Below are 24,387 nucleotides of genomic sequence, written 5' to 3'. Positions count from 1 at the left end.
TGCAACGAAGCGACCGACTCGTTGGAATAAATTCAGCCACTTTATTGCACACGACTGGTAAAAATATCGAACTATCGAATTACCCGACCGAAATTCGGGGATTGGTTTGGCGAATGGTTATTCGGAGGGATGGAATGCTCGTGTTACCGGGTGAACTGCGGGGTTAGGTCGCTGAAGATTTCATTTGTTGAATTACAAAGCTCCAAGGGGACTAGTTTAACTTTACAATTTTCGATCGAAGCGATTACAATAGCAACGGGAGGTTTGTGTTATCCTGTAACATCTATTAAACGAGTACAATCGTCTCCCATCGAGACAAAATCTGGAATCTCCAAAGAATTCGAAAGATGGGACGCAAAGTCACGAACGGAAATCGTCTGAAAATTCTACAGAAGAAAAAGCTTCCTCGAATCAGAATTCCAACTGTGGCGCGCGGTTTGTAGGTCCACTGGAGCACAAATTGAGCCATCCAGAAATCGACAGATTCCTTTTCCCTAATGAGGAGAAAACCAGGAGCGGAGAGGCGTCCTTTTTAACGAGTGGGAGCCCAAATTGGAGAATTCGACGATCTACTTCAGGATCCTCCACGACTAGAGAATTGGCACGTCAGGTTCGAATGGAAATTGGGTTCTATCGATCATCGAACAACCGGTAGGTTACGTGTACGGGCCGAATCCAAAGCTGTGTCTTCGAGCACGCGTCAAACAATTCTTGTCTACGCTCTGTTAACGTTATCTTTGATTTTAGTACATAGCTCAGACACGCTTATTTGCGAGCAGATAATGGAAAAAAGGATCTTCAACCGATCGATCGGCGATATGTTAACCCTCTGTTGCTTAATGTGCCCGATTGGACACGCGATAAAAACGATCCCCCTCGAGTTAATCCAGGAAATTTTACAGGGTTTGCGCATCATGTGCCCGCGTGTAATGTTTGTTAATTCATGCATTGTTTGAATAATTGGGAAATAGTTCCCTGGTCGAAAGGTACAACAAAAACTGAAGCAACATAGGGTAAAAGGTTTCGTTGCTCCGACCTCAATCGAGAGGAACTCGTATTTGCCTACGCAACGACGTCGTCGATTGAGATGGAATTCGAGCACGGCGCACGCACCGTGGCTCGTTTATTTTATAGCCGGCGCACGTTTCATAGATCCAATAAGAGATTGACCCGATTTTTGCTGCTCGGTCGCGGTCACTTTCCGACTGGTCACTAGGAAAACTTTTCGTGGAAGATAAACTGTCCTCCCACTACCATCGGACGAAAGATTTAATGGAGATCGGCTGGATAAGCTTGGTCAAACAACAGAAAAAAAAAAAAAAACTGGCACCGAATATTCTGGAATATTTTCAAGGGGCACCGATATCAAAAAATTGGAGAGTTTGATTAGTAGATGAACTACTGAATTTTTAACGAGTCGGAGGTGGGGTTAAAGAAGACGAGTATTCGACTTTACCTATTCGAGCAAAAAAATAATTTCTCTGGATCGTTCCCGGCGAAAGGACGAGGCACCGAGGGAAACGAGAGATTCAACCCCTCTTTGGAAAAGGTTAAGTATCGACTCGAGGCGAAAGAGAGTCGTTACGTAAAGGATGCGAGCACGCTAGACTTTTCGATTATAACTGAAAAATGAACACGCCCCGCCACTGACGCGTAATTATGATGAAAAATCGTGTCGTTCGGGAAGCGAGTTTGTCCTCGTTAATGTCGGGTCCGTGTGATATGGAAATGAGATACGTATAGAGATGCGAAACGCGAAGCAGGGGTGATTACTTTTAAAAATTCAAACGTTTAGCTCTACTTGCATCGCTATCGTGGATCTGGTCTCGTTTATTCATTCACGCGGGACAAATCGTGCGAAGATTAGGCCAATTGGACAGCTTACGACTGTTTTCTTTTTTTTTTTTTTTAAATTCAGGTTGTTTGACTGGTGGAATGCTTCAATGCTAAAATGGTTCATCGCAATAGTGCCTCGATCCTAAGATACCTTAATACCGAAATGCTTGCGCCAATGATTCTTTGCTAAAATGTTTCAATACCAAAGTGTGCCGATCCTAAAATACCTCGATCCTAAAATGCTTGTGTCAATTCTTTGTTGCTAAAATGGTTTGGTACTAAAACGATCGATTTTAACCTACGTCAATGCTAAAATGTCTCAATCCTAAAACGGCACATTTACTTTTCTGGTTCCTTGAAAACGGCTTATTCGGAGCTGTACCGTGCTCGAACTCACCGATTATACCCGCCGGTTATACCCACTCACTTGTCCAAGTAGAACAAAGTTCCTTTCCATCTCTTTTTCGTCCACCAGCGGGATCGTGAAATTCCATTCCGATTTCCAGTCATCTTGAAAACTGGAATGAAGCTTTCCGCGACCGCTCGTCCTCCTTTTCCCCTCTAGCCTCTTATCAGTCGTGGATGTCTTTGCCCAAACGGAATCACCAAACGGTACACAGCATTTTCATTACTTTTTGCCCCTGTTCCGTTTGCAATCATACGTCACCGACGCAGCAGCGTCTATTTATTCGCGCGGGAGATACCATTTCCGCGAATTAAAATTCGTCATTCGAACAAATGGAAAACTCGAAACTTGATTTTTCAATCTTTTAACGTGCCCATCGCGCCAATATTGCCCGTGGGAAAATATTCAATTCCGCGATGTTCAATTTTCGAGAGTCAGTTTGACAAATTACAAAAGCGTAAATTCAACAGACGAAACGATCCAATAAGACCGCTGTCCATCGATTCGACGGAAGTGTTTAAAAAAGTCACGTTTCGAAGCGTTTCATCGATGCATTTCGGGAATCGAGCATTTCAGCATTAAAATCTTTACGAATCGAAGCATTTTAGGTTCAGGCACCTTGCCAGACGAGTAATTTAGCCCTGAGGCATCTCAGAATTGATATTGACACTGGTGCACGTCACTGGAGAAAATTCCTTGTAATTATTTTTATTCTCTCCCGTTCGAATGCGTCTTCGTTTCGCGGTTCGGTTTCCAAGGTGAAGATTTATTACAGAGTCGAATCGAACCTTAAGAGGCGATCGCGACGAACACGATGGGTTCCCAACGACCCTAATTCCAATATAAACGACGACTTCCCTATTATACCGAGCAGATGTTCCTCCGAATAGTATCTCCTCTACTCCCCGTAATGTGATCAATTAAAATTGCGTCTCGAAAACACATTGCGAAATTCTCGCTTCGATCGATCGCCTCGATTTGTTGCCAACAATAGAAGCATGTTTTGTTAATGGAACGCGGGTGTATTTTGTTATTAAACGAAAACATCGAAAACATTCCATCTTTCCTTTAAAAAAACGTTGAAAACACGTTTGGATTCAACGAATTGTTCATCGTCGGACCACTGACAATCGTTACATTTGTGTTCGCTTGATACCGCAAGCGAATTATCGTTCCAGTTACGGGGTGATCTAACAGAGGTGGATCTAAAACTGGAAATACAATTTTGAATAGACTTTAGCTATTTAATATTTCCGAACACGAAAAGTCGAGAATAAAATTGAAATAAGTAATCGTGAGATATTTTTCTATATTTTAACAATTAAAACTTCATATCTCCGACATAATTAAACATTTGTGATACATACAGTATCATTCAGTGTTCGTTTTTTTATTCCTTTAGTTCTTGAGAGATTAAAATTCCACGATAATTCTTAAACCATCGGAAAATCAGATGGACAATCATCCACTTGAAGGTGTCGTGTGGCCAAACGATCGTCTATCTCGATAAGCAGATGTGTTACGTTAATTCCGTTATATTTGTTACATACTCGGATGGCTGTGCGACGGGAAGAACGCATTATTTTCGAGCGCAGGTCAGGCACAGAGAGCGTCTGCGATAACCGTATTATCGTCCCGTCTCATAAACTTGTTTAGCGTAGTTTACGAGCACGCGAGTCTTAACTGCCGTGTACGATGCAATCCACGAAATAACGATCAGGCTGTTTCGTGATACGTTCGTATCGCCAATTATCGTAACTCCCAAGAAAATGGGATGTCTGGGTGTACGATACTCGTCGTCGCAGAGTTATTCCGTAGCCGGAGCAGACTTTCATTTATTAACGGGCAACCACGACGAAACGTAATTTAAATTCACCATTTATCATTCAATTATTGATTTCATTCGCTTTCTGTTTTCGAGACGAAACGTCGCGCGAGTTAACTGTAAATGTTACGACGTTTATAATGTTTTTTTTAAAAATTCACGCAGACAAAGGGTTAGTCAATCCATTTTATGGACGACGCGCACTCTGTGTTCGCTCCGAGCGAATGCACATAACAAAGTAGAAGACATCGGAAAGTAAAATGAGAATCTTGTTGACTGGGACTCGAGGCACGAAGAAGTTGGTACTCGGCGAAGTGTGTATTTTGCTGGAATCCTGGACAGCGGAAGTAAATACCGAGATACAATGTACCGATACATTACAGTAACAGTTTCTTGCGTCAACACTAAGTTGCAATGCAATTTAAAGGCCAAACCGTCCTAATGGATTTCGTGCTGTTGTCGACGGTAAACAACTACAAATGTTACAGCCGAGTCACTAGCGAAAGGTCGTCTTGGATTCGAACAACCATAATAGAAACATAACGGTATTCATACTTTGCTGGAGTAATGTCCAAATAAATGTACTCTTTCAGGCTTAGGAGACAGCATTTCATAGATTAGAATAGTCTTGATCAGACTTCGAGTAGCATACAGGAGGACGTTCCTGCATTCTAGCATAATTGATTCCATGATTGGTCGACAGAATCAAGAGAAGGATGATCACACGACATCGCGATAATCGTCTTGTAATATAGCGGGTGTTCGCGTGGCACTTCGAGGCTTGCGTCACAGGCTCGTAGCCCACCTAGAGACGAGTTTACGTCGAGTGTGTAAATCGAGCCTTTCCTTTCTTTCCATTCGCACCTTGTCCCCGTGCCTACGTACCGAAGTTTACACCCCAGCGAGTCTAGGTCAGGAACAACGATGACGACAGCTACCAACGTTTGACCTTAAGACTAATTTTAAATTTCTCGCCGAGAGGGTGAGAACTCGCGATGCAAAACGACCACGGACGAGCCACTCGACGAAATAACAAACATTATCGCTGCTCATCGAGGATTCGGCGATGAACGAGGCGCGAGAAAGAGCGCGCGATCAAATTGCCGGTTTGAAGTTTGGAGAGAAGTATCGTGCACGGAAATGATCCATTACCTACGCATTTAGGTACGTACCATTGGTATTTAACAAGAAGCGAATTAATTAAATATCAAAGTAAATGATAAATGGCATTCAGCTTGAGACGTTCAAGTTAATGAATGAATTCTCTGACGCGAATATCGGATGCTCGATTTTTCCTTTGGCGGATGAACAGTAGTTAACCAATCACGATTTCCACCATCGAACGACCTGCCGATTTCGTTTGTGAACTTCGTTCGAATAACATAGCGTGACAGCGATATGGTCAGCTGAGCGCGTGGGTGGGTTACCCGAAACAGGCCACACCGCCGCAGTTAACAGCTCATTATATGCGTCAATTACAAAACGCCCATCCTAGAAATAATCTCGTTTCGTGGAGCCTCGGGAAATTTCCGCGTTATAAAAGACTGTCCGAGACAGAATTCTTGATCGATTCTAGTAATTAAAAGTTGGCGTGAAAAAAAAAATATATATATATATATATATATATATATATATATATATATATATATCCTAGAGTTATTACGAGAATCAAATGGAAATCATGTTGAGATGATTTACATACACTGGCGACATGTAAATATATACAGTCAACGTACACGTTTACATTTGCTTATCGTTGCACAGCTTATTCCACGCGGGGGAGGTAATGAATCTAGGAGGCAATATTATTTTCAACAAACTTTTAATTACTCGCGTCTGATTAAGACCTCTGGCTCCTACGAGGGAGGAGGAGGGACTGCGACCTCAGCGTTACGTAATCCGGCAAAGGGTTAACACTAGAACCAAGGTTTCATTGGAGCGATGGAGCAAATTACTAGTCTTAAAGACACCTTATTCGGTTGAATAGAAAAATATTTTACTGCTAAATTGAATAGATATAGATATATATATCTAAGAAGAATTGTATATTAAATGTATCGTTAAAGAGTACGTCTGTACGAGTACGACGAGGATAAAATTCTCACCTCCTGGGTCTGAACGGCCTCTTTGACGTGTTCGGCAATCTCAGCCGCCTTCAGGCCAGTTTCTATGGGCGCGACCTGGGAAAGTCGTCGCGCCTGGGCGTCCGTGGCTAGCTCCTGGTAGCAGGATTCCCCGGAGTCCCGTCTGCTGCCGGCGATGCACATGGCTCTGCGAAAGAGTCCTGCGACGACTGCGCAAAGACCGCACTGCATGCTAGTTGCACTGCCACGACTGGACAGGGAACCCCCGCCATTGGTCCTTCGTCGGGTCCGAGTCCCGCGAGAGCCACCGTCACGTGTTTGGGACGCCAGTTTTCTTAATTTTCCCACTGTCCTCGCACTCTCTTCGGGCCCACCCACTATCCCGTACTCCTGTACTCGACACGAAACCACCTCTTCACCGAAACGTCACACGACGATCCTCCACGTGTTCCATTTCCGTAGCTGGCTATCCCTGGATCACATCGAGAGGATCTTTGGGATGGATTCAGGTCTGAGTCTTTTGCTAATCACCGTGTATCGCGTGTCATCTATGCGAGCAAATCATAGTTGAGAAGAGACAGAGAGGAGGAAAAGTTTGATTTTTGAAACAGGAATGGAATAAATGTATTCGATTGTATTGAGCGTTGCAGCTGGCTTCTTCGAGGGTGAAATGACGCATTGATTGCAGTCGATAGTATGCTCCAAGTGGGGTATGGAGTTGGTTAGAATCCGTAACCTGGCGAGGGGTCATTGTTAGCATAGTAGGTTCCACGAGCAGAGACAGAGAAGATGGAAGATTGACTTAGGTTAGAAGGTATCCTATAACACGGGATGGTTATAATCAATCTTCGTAATGCCTGCGAGTAAGCACAAGGACCATGGGTTAATTGACACTGATGATGACGAGTTTAAAAGACGATCCGACGTCTGGTTCTCACAGGATCCACCTCGAAGACGTTCGCACAGGAACGTCTTCTGGTAAGAGGATTATAAGCACGCCATCAAACGTTGCGACTACATCATTTAATTACGTTTCAAGTTGATCGAATAACAGAGTACATCGTTGCTCAGAGATTCTATTCATATCCTAGTATTCCAATAAAATTTCGCCTATCTCTGAAAAGAGGTTCGAAGGTTAGGGAGAAGGCGAGTAGAAGGAGGAGGAGCTCGTGTCTCTCCGAAGAACTATCGATTGGCGTCAAGTATACCGTTGGATAGCGTGTAACGACATGGTGCACCATGGATGAACAAGAAACCATAGGCCCTCGTGACCTAGGGAAAGCAACCCTCCGAACTCTGCAACCCTTTCTGTCTCAATCATTCCATGCAGCATCGACAACCTTAAGCGTGTTCCTCCATATAAACTCACGCAAAAACGTGGTATTTGTAGGATTTGTATTTTAGGGATATCATTCGCAATTTTAAGAGTAGTTTTCACCTCTCAAATATGAATATCGGCCAATATACAAAAATACGTGTCTAATACTTTTCAGTGCTCTACCTCTATACCACGTTCCATTAAAATCGGCGTGTTGGGTAACGTTCCTTGTAAGTATTGAGCAAGGATAACGGTCATCGTGCCTCGACGCAATCAACGCAATCGCACACGCGTCCCAGAGAGGGTTAGCTATTCCTAGCAGTCGATGTATCGACACGTGCTTCGCATGCCAGTGAAAAACCTGGCCGCGAACGCGACTTTCACGCCGTGAGCCAAATCGTCGATCGTCTTCCCATCGTTCGATACGTTAGGTAAACAAGCAGTTTCTTCCACCACCTCTTCTAGTCTCTGTCCCTCGATAAGATATCGGAGAACCAAGAATCTCGGCCTAGGAAGAGAAATAAAAACGGGCGGGAACAAAGAGAGCGGCCTTTGTTCCCCGCGACCTCGATTTTTAAGCAAGACTTTTTTTCAGCTTACGGAGCAGCAATTATAACCGCGTGGCAAGAGCCGCCCTCAAAGCACATACACGAGAAAAAGGAGGAACGGACCATGCTAGTAGCTCGTTTCCATGCTATCTGGGAGATTGTGCTCTACCAAGTCCGGAGATGGACTGAATATTATCGCGATAAGGGACAAACCTAAGGGACGCGACGAATGGAGAACGATTTATTCGATCTAATAGGTGACACTTTGTCATTGTTTTCGTACAAAAACATACTCATTCCGATGAGAATTGATTGTGACGTTAAAAAGTGATTTACCCCTTTGCTGGAAAAGTTACAACAGCGTTCTCCAATTGAAACAAGAACAACTGCTCCAAAACCAATGCGTTATACGCGTTTTCTTTCAATGTAATCTATCATTTTCTTTCATTTATAGACTTCTTTTTTTTTTTCTTTCTATCCTTCTACACCTCGAGCTTGCACCAAAGTCTGTAGAACCAACGTTTCCCTTCCACACTCCCCTTGTAACAAATTCGTTTGAATGGCTACTCAACGAAACAAATATCACCAATTAATTACTATACTGTAGTCGTTAGTACTTAATACTGAATATTCGTACATCTCTGATTCGAGCAGCGTGCCACGAGCACTTCCGTCAACAACGAGAGACCTGACGCTACACAGGCGCAACTGCGCCCTAAGCTTTCGTAGCTTCGACGAAAACAGTTGCTTCTCTTGATTCGAATGCACCGTGAATAATTACCAATTTTCTAAAGCCCTCGGAATCAGAAACTACGTAAATTTTAAAATGTGATCTCTACGCTATCTCTTCGCTTCGAATAAGAGCTAAATTTTTAATCAATTTCAGAATATTATCACTCGACGATCGAACACATCGATAGATAAAATAAACCAACGAGTAGAAAAACACACAAGAAACTTATCAAACTAGCGGTACGATCTGAATTCGTCAGCGATACTCGATAGTCATAACGCCAAAGGGTTAAAACACTCCGATCGCACATCCTACGTATATGAATAATCAAAGAATCGATGCAACGGAAGTCCGACACTCGACAACTAATAAAAACTGCATCACACTTTGGACGTTGGCGCACTTCCGACGATTAAAAGAAGATCGTCGATCGAGCTCCTTCGCGGTGGGGGCTGATAAATCACGTTTTACGAGTGGCGTCACATCGGGTTGTGTCACATGTGCGAATTTGTCCAGGGGAGACGAGCGGAGAATCCTCGATACCTTTTTTTATAAGGGCGTTACGGGGTCTGGCTGTGGTCGGGCGAGAATTTCTAGCCAGCGAGAGGAACGAGACGGGGTAACGCCCGCGCACAGATCTCGTAGCTGGTTCCGCACCGGGACGAGCCTAGGAGCTCCCATAACCGCGTGTCACGGGCAACGGGATGGCCCCCGGGCCCCGAGGCCCGGTGCCCCTGGTGGCCGCGAGCACGAGGGCGCCTCTCGTCGCGTTCTTCCTCTGTCGCGCACGTTTTCGTACGGTGGCGTCTGTGACGAAATGAAAAGAAAGAAAAAAAAAAAAGGGGACACCTTCCCTCCCGAGAGAGAGGACGAAACCGGGAAGCGAAACGTCGCTATCACCGTCAATGCACGCCGGCCGGCCGCTGTGCATGCACTGAGGCACTGCCACTGGGTTCGAGCGACTTTCGAGCTCGGCCTCCCTCGGTAGCCTCCGTTCTTGCTCGGCCCCGCTCGCCGCCTGGCCACGCTTCCCGGTCAGGCTGCCCCCGAACCATGGATGCCAGATTGGAGACGTCACTCACGGGGAACACCCCCCACCACATACGTATACCAACCCACGGGCCGCCAGCTCGCTGCTTCGGCCGCCTTCGGGAACACGAGAGAGAAGGCCGGATTATCGGAGCCGTTTCTTCTCGGGTTTGTATCGCTCAAGACTAATTTGGGGGTTGTTCGATTCGGAAAGAAATGTCGATTTCGAGGGGGAAGGAGGGGAATCGATTGCTCGAGAAATGTAGTCAAACGAATGCGTTGACGATTTGGAATATTGAGTTTGTCGAGGGTGATTATGTGTTGGGTATAGTTTGATATCTTCGAGGTTTGTCAAAGGGTTCGAAGGAACTGATGAAGTTTGAGGTACGAAGGATCGATCGTTGCTTGATCCGAAGTGCAGGCAAACGGTATACGTCTACGGTCGGTCGTTTGCTCGTGTGTATCGCCGAAGGAGAATATCCCTGGAGACGTATTGGGTCAGACGTTATGGTTAGCCGTCGTTGGTATAATAGAATTACCCGCCATTGGCGTCGTGTTGTACCTACTCGTACAAACCAACATCTAAGATTGTCATTGTTCGTTTTAAATTTCCCATATACTTTAGCCAACTAGACTTCTAATACGATGTATACCTCGATCATTTGCCCCTGCATCGTAAACAAAGTTGCAAACCAGCAAACGAGAGAATTGCATACGAAACCAGCTCCCTGTAAAATGACCATATTCCAATCTGCCAGCAATTTGAACGAGACAGAACCTCGATCTCCGTCCCTCTCGTCTGGCCGATGTTACCCGAAGCCTCGAGCTCGCGTGGGTGTGTGTACGATTGCCACGTGTGGTGGGGGAAACTCTCCGTCGACGTTCGTTTCAAATCTGGCATCGCTGCCCCCAGCAGCCGCCGCTGCGAGCCATCAACGAGAAGGGCCCTCACTACGCGTCGAGCTCTCGTCGCGAGTGGCCGCCGAGCGATGCGATCGGGTCGACGCCGGTGCTCCGATACTGTTCTCTCTCACGAAGAGAGGGAACACGTACGCGAGGAGAGAAGATCAATAACGGATCCCTCCCTCTCTTTCCGTCGCGCGTACGCGGCCGCGACGTACCGCTACGTATTTACACATGCACGTCGTGCGAGTCTTTCTTATTACGGTACCCCCTCCGGAGGAGGTAAGGGTGGCCACCTCGAAGGGTGCGGGTAGGAAGAATTTCGCGGTCGTAAGACGGCGTGTAAAAGATGGCCTCATTTATTGATCCTTTACGGATTTTATTCGAGTGTCGCCTCTAGCGATACACCAGCGACGAGGGGTGGGATGGGATTGGGTGGAGGGGTATTTATTTATTTATTTATTTATTTATAGGAAGGGAAGTTTGCTAAGATGAACGAATGCGCTGGGTATCTTGCACTAGAAATCACTCTGCTTTAACGCAGTGGCTTCTATGGTACACGATGGAGTCGGGTAAACAGGCCTGGTCACGCTAGGGAGGAAGTAGGGGATGTAGACTTTAATGAAAGTTTGCGCAAACTTGCGTTGGTTTCCAACGAAAATCGTAAAATCGAGAAACTGCGATTTGAGAGTAATTTTTGCCGTGAGAATCTCTCTCTGTTCCGAAGTATTCGGCAGGGTAAAGATAGTAATCGCTGGGAATAATGGCAGGGCGATAAGGGAAAGACATGGCCTTCATTATTAGGGTATAAATTAGGGGATACGTAACGTCGACTAATTCTTAACGTTCGTTTCTATATGTCATTTTCTGGTAATATCTGACAGTATTTGCGTTACACTGCTTATGTTAATAATCTATCTACCCTGATGTTAAAAATGTCCAAAGCTTGATCATCCTTGATAAGGCCTTCATTCATACCGTGAAGGTACCGCGTCATCCTGTACGATCAACCAAGTAAGATGAAATATTTTTACACCCATCCCGAATGTGTGGGATGGAATATTTTTGCACTGGTTACAAATGTGTCGTACGTATATATATATATATTGCATTTTATGAACGAAAATAGACAGGCAAGGTCGGTGGACGATTTTGAGTGGCTACCAACATCTATCTAACTTTCTAAAGCCTTAACGAACGAATAAAGAGTCTTTCCTTTAATTACAAATGAAAACATACTTTGAAATCATAAATATGAGAATATTAGAATTCAAAGAAATTCGAAAGTTTACTTCGAGCCAATGCTCATCGAGATTTCGCCGAGTCCAAGAAAAGTCTTTTCAAAGAAACGTGCTTTAAACTTTCGAGTTGTATTTTTTGATCCGCGTTCCCTTCTACGAGCTATACAACTTTGTTAAATCTTCGAATATCGCCATAAAACTCGAAGGACGTAACTTTGAAATCTTGAGCGCTGTGAAACTATAATTAATGAAAAAAGAAGTCGATTTTTTATGCAAACAGACCAGAACCCTGCCTTAATTGGGGATTATCGGGTCAATCTTCTGTCAATTTCTCGGGTAATCAATTGCACGACTATCGGAAGAAGTTCCACTGGATGTTGCACGTCTCGCACAATTTATGCATCAGGGTGCATTTCAAACGAATATCCCGACAGTTCTCGAATGGAAGGATCTTCTAACGGATGGATAAATCCTGAGGAATCTGTTACCTGCTCGGCAAATTTATAATTTAGGAGAAATTTCAAATACATCTGCTTTAAATTTATTAACATTATTCTTTTTGGATTTTTCTACTCGCTTTATCTACCTATCATAACGCAACCCCCAGACGCCTTGCAACACAACTATCGTTATTTTCTGTATTTTTTCAGTTCGATACAAACGATGTAAAGTATTTTCGATATCCAGCATCGAGCGAACCACTCGCGGTGTATAGAGAAACCAAAAGTCGGATTACGCGAAAAATCGTATTTGAATTTGTTTGAGCGATAATTTCATCCCCTTTGATCAAATTGAAACACAATATTTGATCTGGCCGTTGCGCAAACAGTACGACTGTTTTATCCCGTGGCCAGATTTGTTTCACAACGTTGCCCCCTCGCGAAGTACCCTTACTCCCACGAAGGGTGATTGTAGCGAACCGAGATATTTATACCTCTGTTGTAAACCAAGTTATATATTGTTCGACGCTCGAAATTTTTGTCGAAATGAAGATTGCGACCATTCGCGCGACCCAGATACTAGAATCAATCTATACCCGTTAAATTCGTATCGATGCGTGCGCCAACCTCTGGGTTTTCACCGATACCAGAGAGACAAACGGATGTAAAATCGATAAACGTTTCCGGTTCCATGACGGAAAACGTATTCGCAATTCCCTGGGATTCGTGCATTTCTTAAATATAGAAATACTTTATACTAACGCAAGGGAGCTCGAATCTATGCTTTATTAATAAACAAATCCGTGGCTCGACATTGTGCTATCGAACAATGCGACCGCAATTATGGTCTGAAAGGTGAAAAATTTGCCCTCCTTTCGCGTCCGTGGCGGCAAGGCAAGAGCGAAACATTCTAAGCGCCGAGAAATACTTATTCGATCGTCCCTGGAAGAAGCGTCCTCATCAGTTCCCATAAGCGTGACCCTGAAAACCAGCGAGAACCAAGGTGAGATTCCCGCGGGGCCAATTGAGGATAGAGAAAATAACCGTGTGTTTTCAGCGTGTCCTCCTCCCCCGCGTCCTCTCCATAGTGACAATCCCAAAGGGAGAAAATCGGGCTGCATTATCGTGGGATTGCCCTTGCAGCTATAAAAAGACTTGACCCGTATTCTATGTTACGTTAAACCTAGCCAGCGCCATAGAAACCTCATTCTTTTTTCTCCTTCCTCCTTCAGGCTTCCTTCGCTGGTCGTTGCGAGACACTTTGCGCCATAGTTGTCGCGATTCTTGAATACGTTTATAACGAGCGTACATTGGGACATGGATTCGCGCTGGTTAGGTGGATGAAAAATTCGAGACGATTCTACTGTATGTCTATGAATCCTATGCTAGGTTTGGGATTAAAGCACTCAGAAGTGCGTTTTAGAAGAAAATTCGGCCAGAACAAACGAATTTTGGTCAGTTTTATGTGCGAATGAAAGTCTTGAATAGCAAAGGAAACAAAGTGCATTTTCTTTGGCCGAGAAGGCAGGAATAACGCACAAGCGGCAAACAGGATATGAGTTGTTTGCGGTGAAGGCGCTGAAAGAACCGTGCGGAAGTGGTTTACTGTGTTCGATGCTGGTGATCTCAACCTTCGGGATCAAGAACGCCCCTAGACTGGGAAAGAACGCGCTCGTGTATTCAGGAATTCGACTAAGTGGTCCAAACATAGAATCAACGATTGATTACTGGCGTCTAACGCAAGCCAGCTCAAAGGTACATCTATTGTGCCAGAAACATAGATATCAGTCTATGCTCCATTAACAAACAAATTCGTGTTTTTTGTGTCCGTCAACTGGGTAGCGAGCTATACAAAGCTGAAACTCTGTACAACGGTTAAATAAATCCGGGGATCCCCTTAATCTCACTTTTCCTCCCGATCCCGTACATCTTCACCAACTACGGAAAAGAGGATTGCTCTAAGACCAAATAAACTTGGAGATTACCCAACTAACTACGACTTTCATGTGCAGCGATAAATAGTGCTTGTTTGTCGAGATCGTGAAATATTTATCCTCGCAATTCCTCACCAAAATTCCTTCTAAAAATTTCTACTTTGTCTAGATAAGGTGATAGGATAAAAAAAAAAGAAAGGAAATTCCACTTTCCTATCCCAAAGAAATCGGTGGTGACCAAAGCAATAACTTTTCGTACCATTTTATACCGTTTCCCATTTTTCTAAAAAATCTAGATTCGTAGAGACAACGGTACTCTTTTTGGGGCATTCTGTACGCAGCAGATCGCAGCGGAGTCTGATGGAACAGAAAGAGCCCGCGAGTGACCAGACGAGAGGTGCGATGGATAAGGGAAAGAGGAGAGGTAGACAGAATAGTTTCATAGCGCCTACGAGTGTAGGTGGAGACTGAAACGGGGGGTGGTTGCAATTGCGGGGTCAACGACCGACAAGCAGTCGCCCCCGTTGAAGCCAACCCGCCAAACGACAGAGGTTCTCAGCTATCCACAACCCCTCGGCCCCGATACCCCCCTCTCTTCTTTCCCATTTTTATTCTTTGCGGATCAATTGTCCTCTTCACGGTATCTGTTATCAATTCGCGTCTCAACGGTCCCTCTGACGTCAATGGAACTGCAATTAAATTGAATTTCCCTGTCACAGTTGAAAGTTTCAAGACGAACGAGGTTTTCCTGCATTCCGCCCTGCTCGTTGAGTTTTATTTACAGGACAATCTGTTTTATTTTACGAACAGGCAAATTGCATACCGAGGTTTTTTCTTAGGTACCGAGGAAGGTAGAAATTAATTGAGCAATTAGCGTGGTTATATCTTTTTCTACCTATTATATACCATAATTCTGCAATCATTTAAGCGTTATCAGGTCCCTGTTATTCGCCTCACGTTCGTCTCTTTTCCTCGCGTCTGCAGCGATAAGTCAGCCAGGATGACGTGCAATTTGTTTCACGGAGAATTGGTGCGACAGTAGAATTCAGTGTCGGAACCGCCCACAGATATCGGATGGTTATTCCTCCCGAAGGAGCTATCCCGAAAAATCGCGAAATGGATAATCGATTCACGAGATTTCGGTGAATGAGCCGGGGATATTCAAATTGGGACGTTCAATTTTGCATCGGGAATATTTTCCAGATACAAGGATCTCGTAGGTTGAAAACGCGGAATTGTCGGTGCGAGGAATTTTGTAAAAATCTTTTACGATATATATATCGTTGAATATTGATTCACATGGTGACTAACATACGATATAAAATTAAGAAGGCGTTCGGAACGATAGTTGCATCGATACCACCAGTGGTACATTCGCCATTTCGTTAAACCATACTTTCCCTTTAAACCTAGCCGCGATAACAGTGGAACTTGCCCACCCTAATATTATCCGCATGACTTCTCACCTGTAAACACTGCGTCACTCATCCCAGTAAACACTGTGTCATCCGTGTCCCCTGTGAACCTAGCAGCATCCTAAGTTCTCGACGCTCTCTAAACCCTGTCCCACAACCTTCTCTTTATCGCCAAAACGTTCGAAACTCCCTGCAGTTTTTCGAATCCCAGATCTCGTTGCCGACTATATACGTTGTTTACATCGAAACCAACAAAAGAGTTCATTTTCGATATAGACACCGAGACTAGCAAAGCATTCGGTCCATTTCTATCCAGACATTCAAACTAGCGAACCACCCAGCCCGTTTCTATATCGACATTCAAACACTCGCCCAAGTACCAGTTCATTTCTGCATGCATATTCAATCGCTGTCTTTTCAATCACCGCATCGTTAGTATCAATTCACTCCACGGTTTGTATTCTTGCCAGTCGACTACCGCGTTTCTATTCAGGGTGTACGCTTTTGTTCGAAATTTATCTCAAGTGTTTAATTTCGCGTCCACCTATTACAATAACATCAATTTACAATACGAACATCGTGGCCCCGTTGGGAGCTCGATTTACTTGTAACCGCGTGCTTGTATCAACAACTTAGCTGGCTGTCCACCTTTACTCCAACGATGTAAAAAACATGGTGTAAGTTAGAAACGAGGTCGTATATTTCCTTTTATCTCCTCGAAAAGAATTACCGTTCGACCCTTTTCAAGAAAATTTTGCCAGCCCTGCTATGGCGTCGCGAGCATTGTCGCACTCAAGCCGTCCAACAGCCCAGACAACGTTTGTATTCGTTACCGTACAACGGCACTCGTTCCTTCGAGGCGTCGTAACAGTTTACCGTGGCTGGACGTCATTTGCATAATTCTGCGTCACTGGCAATCCAACTTCGCCAGAGGAGAATGAACCGAAACGGTGCAGCGGAACAAAATCGCGTAACGGCGTTGTCGCGGCAAACACGGGTAAAACTCCGTCCACGGCGAAACTCTGCGGGAGTTGATTAAACCATGCGTCATTCGAACATCGTATAACGCTATTAACAGTTGCGGGGCAAGTTTGCCACCGAGCGAAAGAAAAATCGGTTGGCCGGGAAACGCGGAGATGGGGTGAACAAAAATTGTCCAATTGGAATTTACTGATTTCTTGTTTTTTTTTTGGATCTAGAAATTCGGAGCACAAATAAATTGAGATAATTTCATGCCAATGTTATATTTACTTTATTATTATTATTATTTTACTAAGAATATATTACCGTATTATTTATAAAGTAAACGTAACATTGGCGTCCTATAGAAGGGTGCCTTTAAGTGTCTGGTAGGACAGGTGACCCTAGGGGTGCGAAGGGTTAACCCTCTTTGAGCTCTGAAGTCACATGTCCCTTACGTACACTCTTCACATCTGATTTAATCCTGTTATCGATACGTACTAAACGTGATCTAGTCGTGACAGCCGTCTAAACAACATCAATCCACCCTTTAAGGAACCCCTCGATACAAGGCGACTATACATTCTGAAGATCGCCAGTTTAAAACCTCCCACGTATCGTTAGCGTACTTTCACCCTAGCCTGTACCGGATTTTTTTGTTTCTTTCAAATGAATACGCATGGCAAGAGGTGGATGCGATCCCCTTCCATTCGTCGTCTACTATTCGAATAAAATTCTGTCCATCGCTGAAGCCATCAACCAAAGGTGGACTCCTGCCAGGGATGGTCCGCCATGAACGCAGGGGACAGGGGTGGTGGTAAAGGTGTTCCTGGGAACTGCGCGCGCACCTGCGTCGCCAGTCGTGCTCCAGAGGCTGGGAAGCCCCCGGGATCCATCGAGCCTTACGAGCCCATTATACAGGGTTATATACTCGTCGACGCGTACACCTCACTGATTTCATACTCTTTCACGCTTTCGCGCATTTCGCGCCCTGAACACTACGGTCTATGTCACCGTGCAGGATGTATTTATGTTTATCGTGTAACGATTAACGCAACGCCCCGTGACGCGGTGCGCATGCCAAGGAATCGTTGAGCGATATCGCTGACATCCGTAAAGATCAAACCCCGTCACTGATCCGGATATCGCGATCGGATATTTCGCTGACGTTGCCCTGGATGTATGACGGGACGATGAAAAGAAAAAAGAAAAAAAAAGTAACCCTCTTCTCGAATAAAAATAAAACGGGTGTTTCCTGTCGACGACGGTGAATTTACCTTCGAATATCAATGAAAATGGGAGAGCTTTGTAATTCAAATTAATATTAATATTTGCTATTTTTATTGAATTCGTCTCCTAACCTTGGTCTAACCCCTCTAATCCTACGCCATGAGTATACGTTTCTAGATTACCTTGAGTGGACTGAAATTAAATAATTTAGACCTAGGGGTCGATTAAAGACCTTACCACGAGGCTTAACGTACTTAACACACAGTACGTTGACTCGAACGAGAGAAATTATGAATTGCTTTTTCACAGAGAATCAAGAGTGCGAGAGTATGGCACCCCTTCTGAACGGGTTAACAACGAGTGATTGCGATAAATACCTGACGAAGAATTTCCTTGAGACTTAACTGCAGATTCGTCCTAAGATTTCACGACTTACCTGGAATGAAAAAGAAACATGAATTAGCGACAGAGAAGTTTGGTATTAGTGAGGTCAGGGTATCGTTTACGACATTTTCAGTCGTGAACATAATTCTTTTACGTCACATTATTCGAAAACATAGTTTCGTATTTTATTATAAACAAAATAGAAGTCTTGCAGGAGCTCTTCTTCGCATATGTTCATTTACTCTATCGTACTACTACGATACAATAAAGACGTAGAATAAATAGGCAAAACAGAATAAAATATACGTCCTTCGCCAGTGCATTGTTTGAGCAGAGTGCGGTAATATACGAGGGCGCTGTTATTACTGTAATGAATGCAGCGTCCGTATATAAATGTACCTCGCCACGTATAGTATAACACACGAGCATCGATTATTAAATTATCTTTCGTGTAAATCAGTGCGTTTCGCAAGCGCTGAAACGTCTCGTAAATCAGAGTAAAATGCTAACTAACCCGCTTCGTGCGAGTTCTTTGAGTTGCAGGGGTGCTATAATCAAAGGAATAATCGCGTATACATAATCGTGTATAGGTTTAGTATTCGAGTAACTTAAAACATCGCAATACTTGTCAACGTAAATTCAAATTTCTCAATGATACCTTCCACTAATTCTCATCTCAGCTGCTAGCAGTCATCTATTTCTACTCGACGCCCCATCTCTAAATTCCAGGCCTCATTTTCATACTTATCCTCTCGTTACCTTCCCTACAAAATTCCCTATCTCTCAACCTAATCTGCATTCCCCCAAAATCTTTCATCTAATGTTTCGGGCAATTTTTCTTCATTTCTTTCATCCGGTCCAAGTAATATACTAATGGGATTAAACGTTATTTCGAATACGATAATCTATGCTGAATATATTTTCTGGAACGACCCGAGATAGTATATCCGGTATATGAAAACTTTAGGTATGCGTGTAATTGGTACGTTTAATATTATAATTACAAGAGAAGTCGACAGCATTCCGACAAAGTTGTTAAAAGCCACACGTCAGCATTGCCTTGGAAGTTTCGCGTGCCAAACAAAATAAATAGTCCCTGAAGAAGTTAAAGGGGAACGTGGTACTACGCGTAAGGGGAATGAGGACTGTCTGACTATAACGTCCAACTCGGGACAACGTTCCTTCCAAAGCCTGATCTCTCATTCTCCCGTGGAATTTGTCAAAAGTGTTCCGTAACTTTCAACCATTTCTACTTAAATCAAAATCGTTTAAATATCAACCAGCAGAGTTTATCATTTCCCTATTACGCACCGCACCGCTACATTTTCATTTTACACGGGTCCAATAAATATTCAAGCCCCTAAAGCGAGGGAAATTTTATTCGTTTCGTTCCTGAACAAAGGAACTGTCTCTTTTCGAATGAAATACGGGCCAGTGGTTGAAGGTTAAATCCACTGGAAAAGTTTGGAAAATGTTGAATTAGAAAATGTCGAAGAAAGGACGAAAGACGTCGAGCGAAATAAAAGAAGAAAAAGTAACTCTGCTCTTTTCGCTGTCTTTATCGATGTACATCTTTACTTTCCGTGCAAAACGTCTCTCGCGTAGTTTCCCTCTTTCCGAGACTTCCTCGCGACGGCTTTAGCATTTCCTTTGTCGTCGCCGGCTTTGAGAAACCAGTTTCCACGACCATCTTAATTCCCGCGTTGCCTTCCCAGAGTAAACATATCGAACCCCCACGGCGGCGTACTTGACATTCCAGCCAGTTCTATGCGTTTCGATTTTATACAGTGATACGTGATATTTAAGGATTATTAAACCGCGGACATTTATGCATTTGCACATTTTCGTAGGACGTAGTAAACGAGTGAAAAAAATGTGGGGAAGTTGATGTACTGTACAATTAAATTAAATTGAATTAAGAAGCCACGAATCAATTGGATCGTATATTCGAACATTATATCCTTATATTTCACACGTGTTACTTGTATAATTCAACGGATTTTAAGTGGACAAACATCCGCAGTTTAACGATTCCATTAAACGGATGCTTCGAAGTCTAATCACCGTGGCTCTCGCATTACAAGCACGACGCTCGGTTATTTCTTCATCAAGATTCTCATTCTTGACATCGATCCAAGCATACCGTGTCGAAAGACAGCTCGATGTGTGTCAGTGTTATGTAATAAATTAGAAAGAAAAAAAAACGATACAGCTACTAATATATACACTATATATCACACAATAAAAGTAAAATTAAAAATAAATGTTGAGATATTATATCGAACAGCGTGCAGATGTAGTTCTCAAGCACTCTCCAATGCTAGACTCGTTACCCTAATGTTCGGTATCGTCGATGTTGACTTACATTCCGTTAATACGCGAAAGACATTAATTAAATGGCTCGACGGTATCGTTCAAGCGACGTTCCAGTATAAATATTCGTATTACGATGTTAAATTCTTTCATAATATCGCTCGACCATGAGACAACGCGATTAATCAACGTGGACGCGAGTAAATCACTTTTAAGCCACAGCTGGTCGCCAACGCTTCGGGCGTAATACTAATAATAAATACTAACAAACAGCAGTCACCTCGCGACTGAAAATGTTGCATCGATTAATGTGTTTTTCAAATTTATTTTTAAACCCAAGAAATATTTCTTTGTAAATGTATGTACAAAAGTTTGAAATTGGCACGTCTAATAATCTTCCGTCTAAAAAATTTCAAATACGATTCGATGTTTAGATCTCGAGAGTCTACTTGTCCGAGTCCCAAAAAACCAAGGACCCTTCCTAACCCTTATCAACCACTTTTCCCTTTAGAAAACCCTTTACAATAAAACTAGTCATAGAAACATTCCAAAACGCGCCACGGCACGGAATCGTGGTATACACAGCAGCGACACGCAATGACCGAGTACACGTCCACGTTCGAACGTCCAGGTGACGTCACCCGACAGGTAATAATGTTAAGTAATATTTACTAACAGACAGGACCGACCTCGGGGCCTCCGAGGACCCTCTACGAATCGTTCCTCAGGGTGTCTCGCCGAGGGCGCAGCCGCCATCAACTAAATTATCCGCGAAACGGTCTCACGCAGTTCAAGAAGAATTTGGCATCCGCACAAACGCGTCTCCCGAGTCGTTTTTCAAACTGTCGCATTCCGGTGGATTTATATTAGAAGGTTGTGTCGATTTATCTCGCCACGAGGCGGCAACCACCAGACACGTCATCAACGATAGAAACGCGAAAATCGCGTGATTTTATTAATACTCTTCTCATATTTTTCGACCAACGCCCGACGGCTATGCGGTGACTAGGATGCTGAACACTTTGTGGGAGTGAACTTGTCTAAATCGGATCGTTTTCCACGTTTTCTCAAAGTAGAAGGGTGGACATTTGTGTTGGACGCGCGCGAGACATGTGCTCGCGTCAGCGTCTCCCTTGACGAGCAGAAATTACAATAACGTATCGATAAGGTCCATGTCCGATCGCCGAAAGGAAACACGAGTGAGTTACTCCCCAGGAGTTTCGCGCGAACGAATATCGACGAGCCAACTCTGAATTTAATTAAGGCCTAAATTAAGAAAAAAGTGTTGCTGGAAATTGCTAATATTGATTATTTTTTAATTAACGTCCGACGCCTCGCTCTGTTTACGTCGTGCATGATATCGAAGGCGTATGGGATACGTGAAAGCCATATAAAGAGCATAGGCTGTAATAACGTTTCCCAAGCGGAATGTTTCATTCATAAATTCTAGTTTTCTGAATTTTAAGACAATTTTACACGCGCGTTTAGCGTCTGAAAATTTATGATCGAGATAAAAAAAAATGACATACCCTTCGGTCGATCAGACATGATATTTTGTTATTTAAAATGAGGATAACGGGGAAAAATTTTATTTTCCTCGCGTTAAATGAGTACATATACTTAACGATTTGATTTCACGGGAATGCTATAAGCGTACTAACTATAAACTCGTGCTATAAACTTTACGAGGCGAGGAAACGATGTACTCGACGTTTTCTTATCTTCGGCACTTTTCTTCGAATTGCCCACTGTTACGTTTCAGCTAATCCGAGAAACAATAGTTCACTTGCGTAACTTGTTACTTTCGGTGGCATACTTTCGCCTGTTAACAACGACTGATAGCATTCCGTTATCGTAAATAATGAGGATCGAACCAAGGCTCAGTTGTATCATGGAACAAGTTCTTCATTTTACTCAAAAAATCGACGAAACTAATATGGAATTACGAGACAATGGACGAAGCACAATGTATTCAGGTCACAATCGAACATTTTCAAATGTCCCACTTCGTATTTCGTTCATTCATCACAGAACGAATTCAAAATATATCTTAACTTCAGAAAATATTATTATCGTACGTTTCAATTAATAATGTTTACTGCTTTCGATGACTGCGCATTTCTCAGCGGAGTGATTAAAATGGGACATCGTGTACATACATCATGTCGCTGTTTCAACACGCTGACAAGTGACGAATACTCGAAATTCAGTTTCGGAGCCAAATAACCTATCGCGAGTGTCTTGTTTGTTCACAATGACCTCTTTTTCTTGTATATAGTACAAGTGATAAAGATCTGCAGTCTGATTATCAGCATTGAATGCATGGTACTGGTCGATCGACAACGCAAGTAGCAACCCTCGTGATTCTCACCCTTCGCGTTATCCGCTCCGCTTTAACTCGCTCCCTGCGACTCTCCCCTTGGCTCCCTTTCTTTCTGGCTCTCGGCAAACTCCATGAATTCCAGTATATCCTCATTGTACGGCACCCCTGCGGCTTCTTTACGGGGCTACATACCGCAAAGTCTAAAAACGCATTAGCAGCAAATGGTATCGTCGCGTAAACTCGTTTCCAACACCCACGCTTCGCAGCGTCGGTGATACGGTTGTAAGTGGTCGCGGGAAACGGACGTGTTTCGTCGATTCTTGGCCAAATGGAAGCTATTTTACGACTGCTTGTACGCCACGGGGAAAAATATCTCGAATTCTCTGATAACACGCGCTCCGGAGTGTATCGTAAACCATGGGGCGTAAATCCAGAGGCGAATGCAGCTCGTAAAAATAATAATAAAAAAAAATAAAAAAAAGAAAGAAAAGGAAGGAAAGGTTCGTGTAAACATTAATCCGATCTGTCTCTTTTTTCAGGTGTTTTCATGCGACTGCACGCGCGGACCATTTGTCCTGTACGTGTTTCATTGCATCGTTTACACGGTGAACTATCGTTGGGCGACATGCCGGGTGTAAGGGACTCGAGTAACTTTTATTTAATAACAATATAACGCGAGTGGCAGAATTCTAAATATAACGTGGCTCGCAACAAAGGTTCGAAGGGTAACTACTGGAGAAATGGCGTGACCTGGACGCTAACGGAACTCGGAATGACCTTTCGACGGGGTAGTTTTCAGGTGTGTATATGTCAAGGTGCCGAGGGGGAAGGATGACCCCAGCCCTTGGTCAATAGGCGAGGTTGAGACAGATATTGCGCTTAATAAAGCTTCGACCATCTTCGCGAGTAATGCGTTTCGTAGACGAGATGTTCGATCTCTTAATGATTTAGGCTGACGATAAGTAACGGCTCGATTGATAATTAGAGGAGAAATAGAAACCTACGTACATTCTGTCCTCTTAAGCTCAAATAAATTTCCGATAGTTTCGATTAGAATCAATTTGGTCAGAGTAAACTTTAGTTTCCTTTTAGTATTCGCGACGTTCCCATGGGTGCTACCCATGGAACATGAAACCAATAACCCAGGAAATTTATAAGCCGTTGCCATGAACTGTAAGCTCGTGGTATTTCATTAACGATGATCATGGAGTAGATAAATTCGGTGCATATGACCCCAAGTATCGTGGAATCTGATAAGTACCTGACGTATATCGTAGGTGACAGAGGTGATAGGTGTTTGGAAGGTACCAGAGGTATCCTACAAGTTCTGGGGGATCCTGAGTGTCTTGAGAACGAGATCCTGTGCACCTCAAGGATATCATAGGGACCTCAGTCTCTCGAGGATGCTGCGAACAATAGAGTCCCGAGAATTCACTATAATTTACTGTAATTTTCTTAAAAACTC

General features: G+C 43.6%; 1 protein-coding gene and 1 long non-coding RNA gene across 7 annotated transcripts in view; one reads left to right on the top strand and one right to left on the bottom strand.

Moving 5' to 3' along the window:
• The window catches only part of LOC128890018 (cGMP-specific 3',5'-cyclic phosphodiesterase-like), a 67,504-nt gene that overhangs the window by 33,137 nt on the left and 9,980 nt on the right, over positions 1-24,387 (bottom strand). For 2 of the 6 annotated variants that reach the window (XM_054148157.1, XM_054148161.1), the window contains exon 1: positions 6,173-9,894. The exons of 2 other annotated variants lie outside the window; for them this stretch is intronic. In XM_054148157.1, the coding sequence (XP_054004132.1) occupies positions 6,173-6,382 (210 nt within the window). In that variant the 5' untranslated portion in view covers positions 6,383-9,894. Of the gene's footprint in view, positions 1-6,172; positions 9,896-24,387 lie in introns of those variants that run through there. 2 more of the 6 variants (XM_054148158.1, XM_054148156.1) reach the window with 2 other exon arrangements.
• LOC128890044 (uncharacterized) overlaps positions 1-24,387 on the top strand; it is a 64,725-nt gene that overhangs the window by 33,341 nt on the left and 6,997 nt on the right. The window lies entirely within an intron of this gene.

The sequence above is a fragment of the Hylaeus anthracinus genome, unplaced genomic scaffold, assembly GCF_026225885.1.
Source record: "Hylaeus anthracinus isolate JK02 unplaced genomic scaffold, UHH_iyHylAnth1.0_haploid 12000, whole genome shotgun sequence".
Classification (NCBI taxonomy): domain Eukaryota; kingdom Metazoa; phylum Arthropoda; class Insecta; order Hymenoptera; family Colletidae; genus Hylaeus; species Hylaeus anthracinus.
This window is presented reverse-complemented; position numbering and strand designations above follow the sequence as displayed.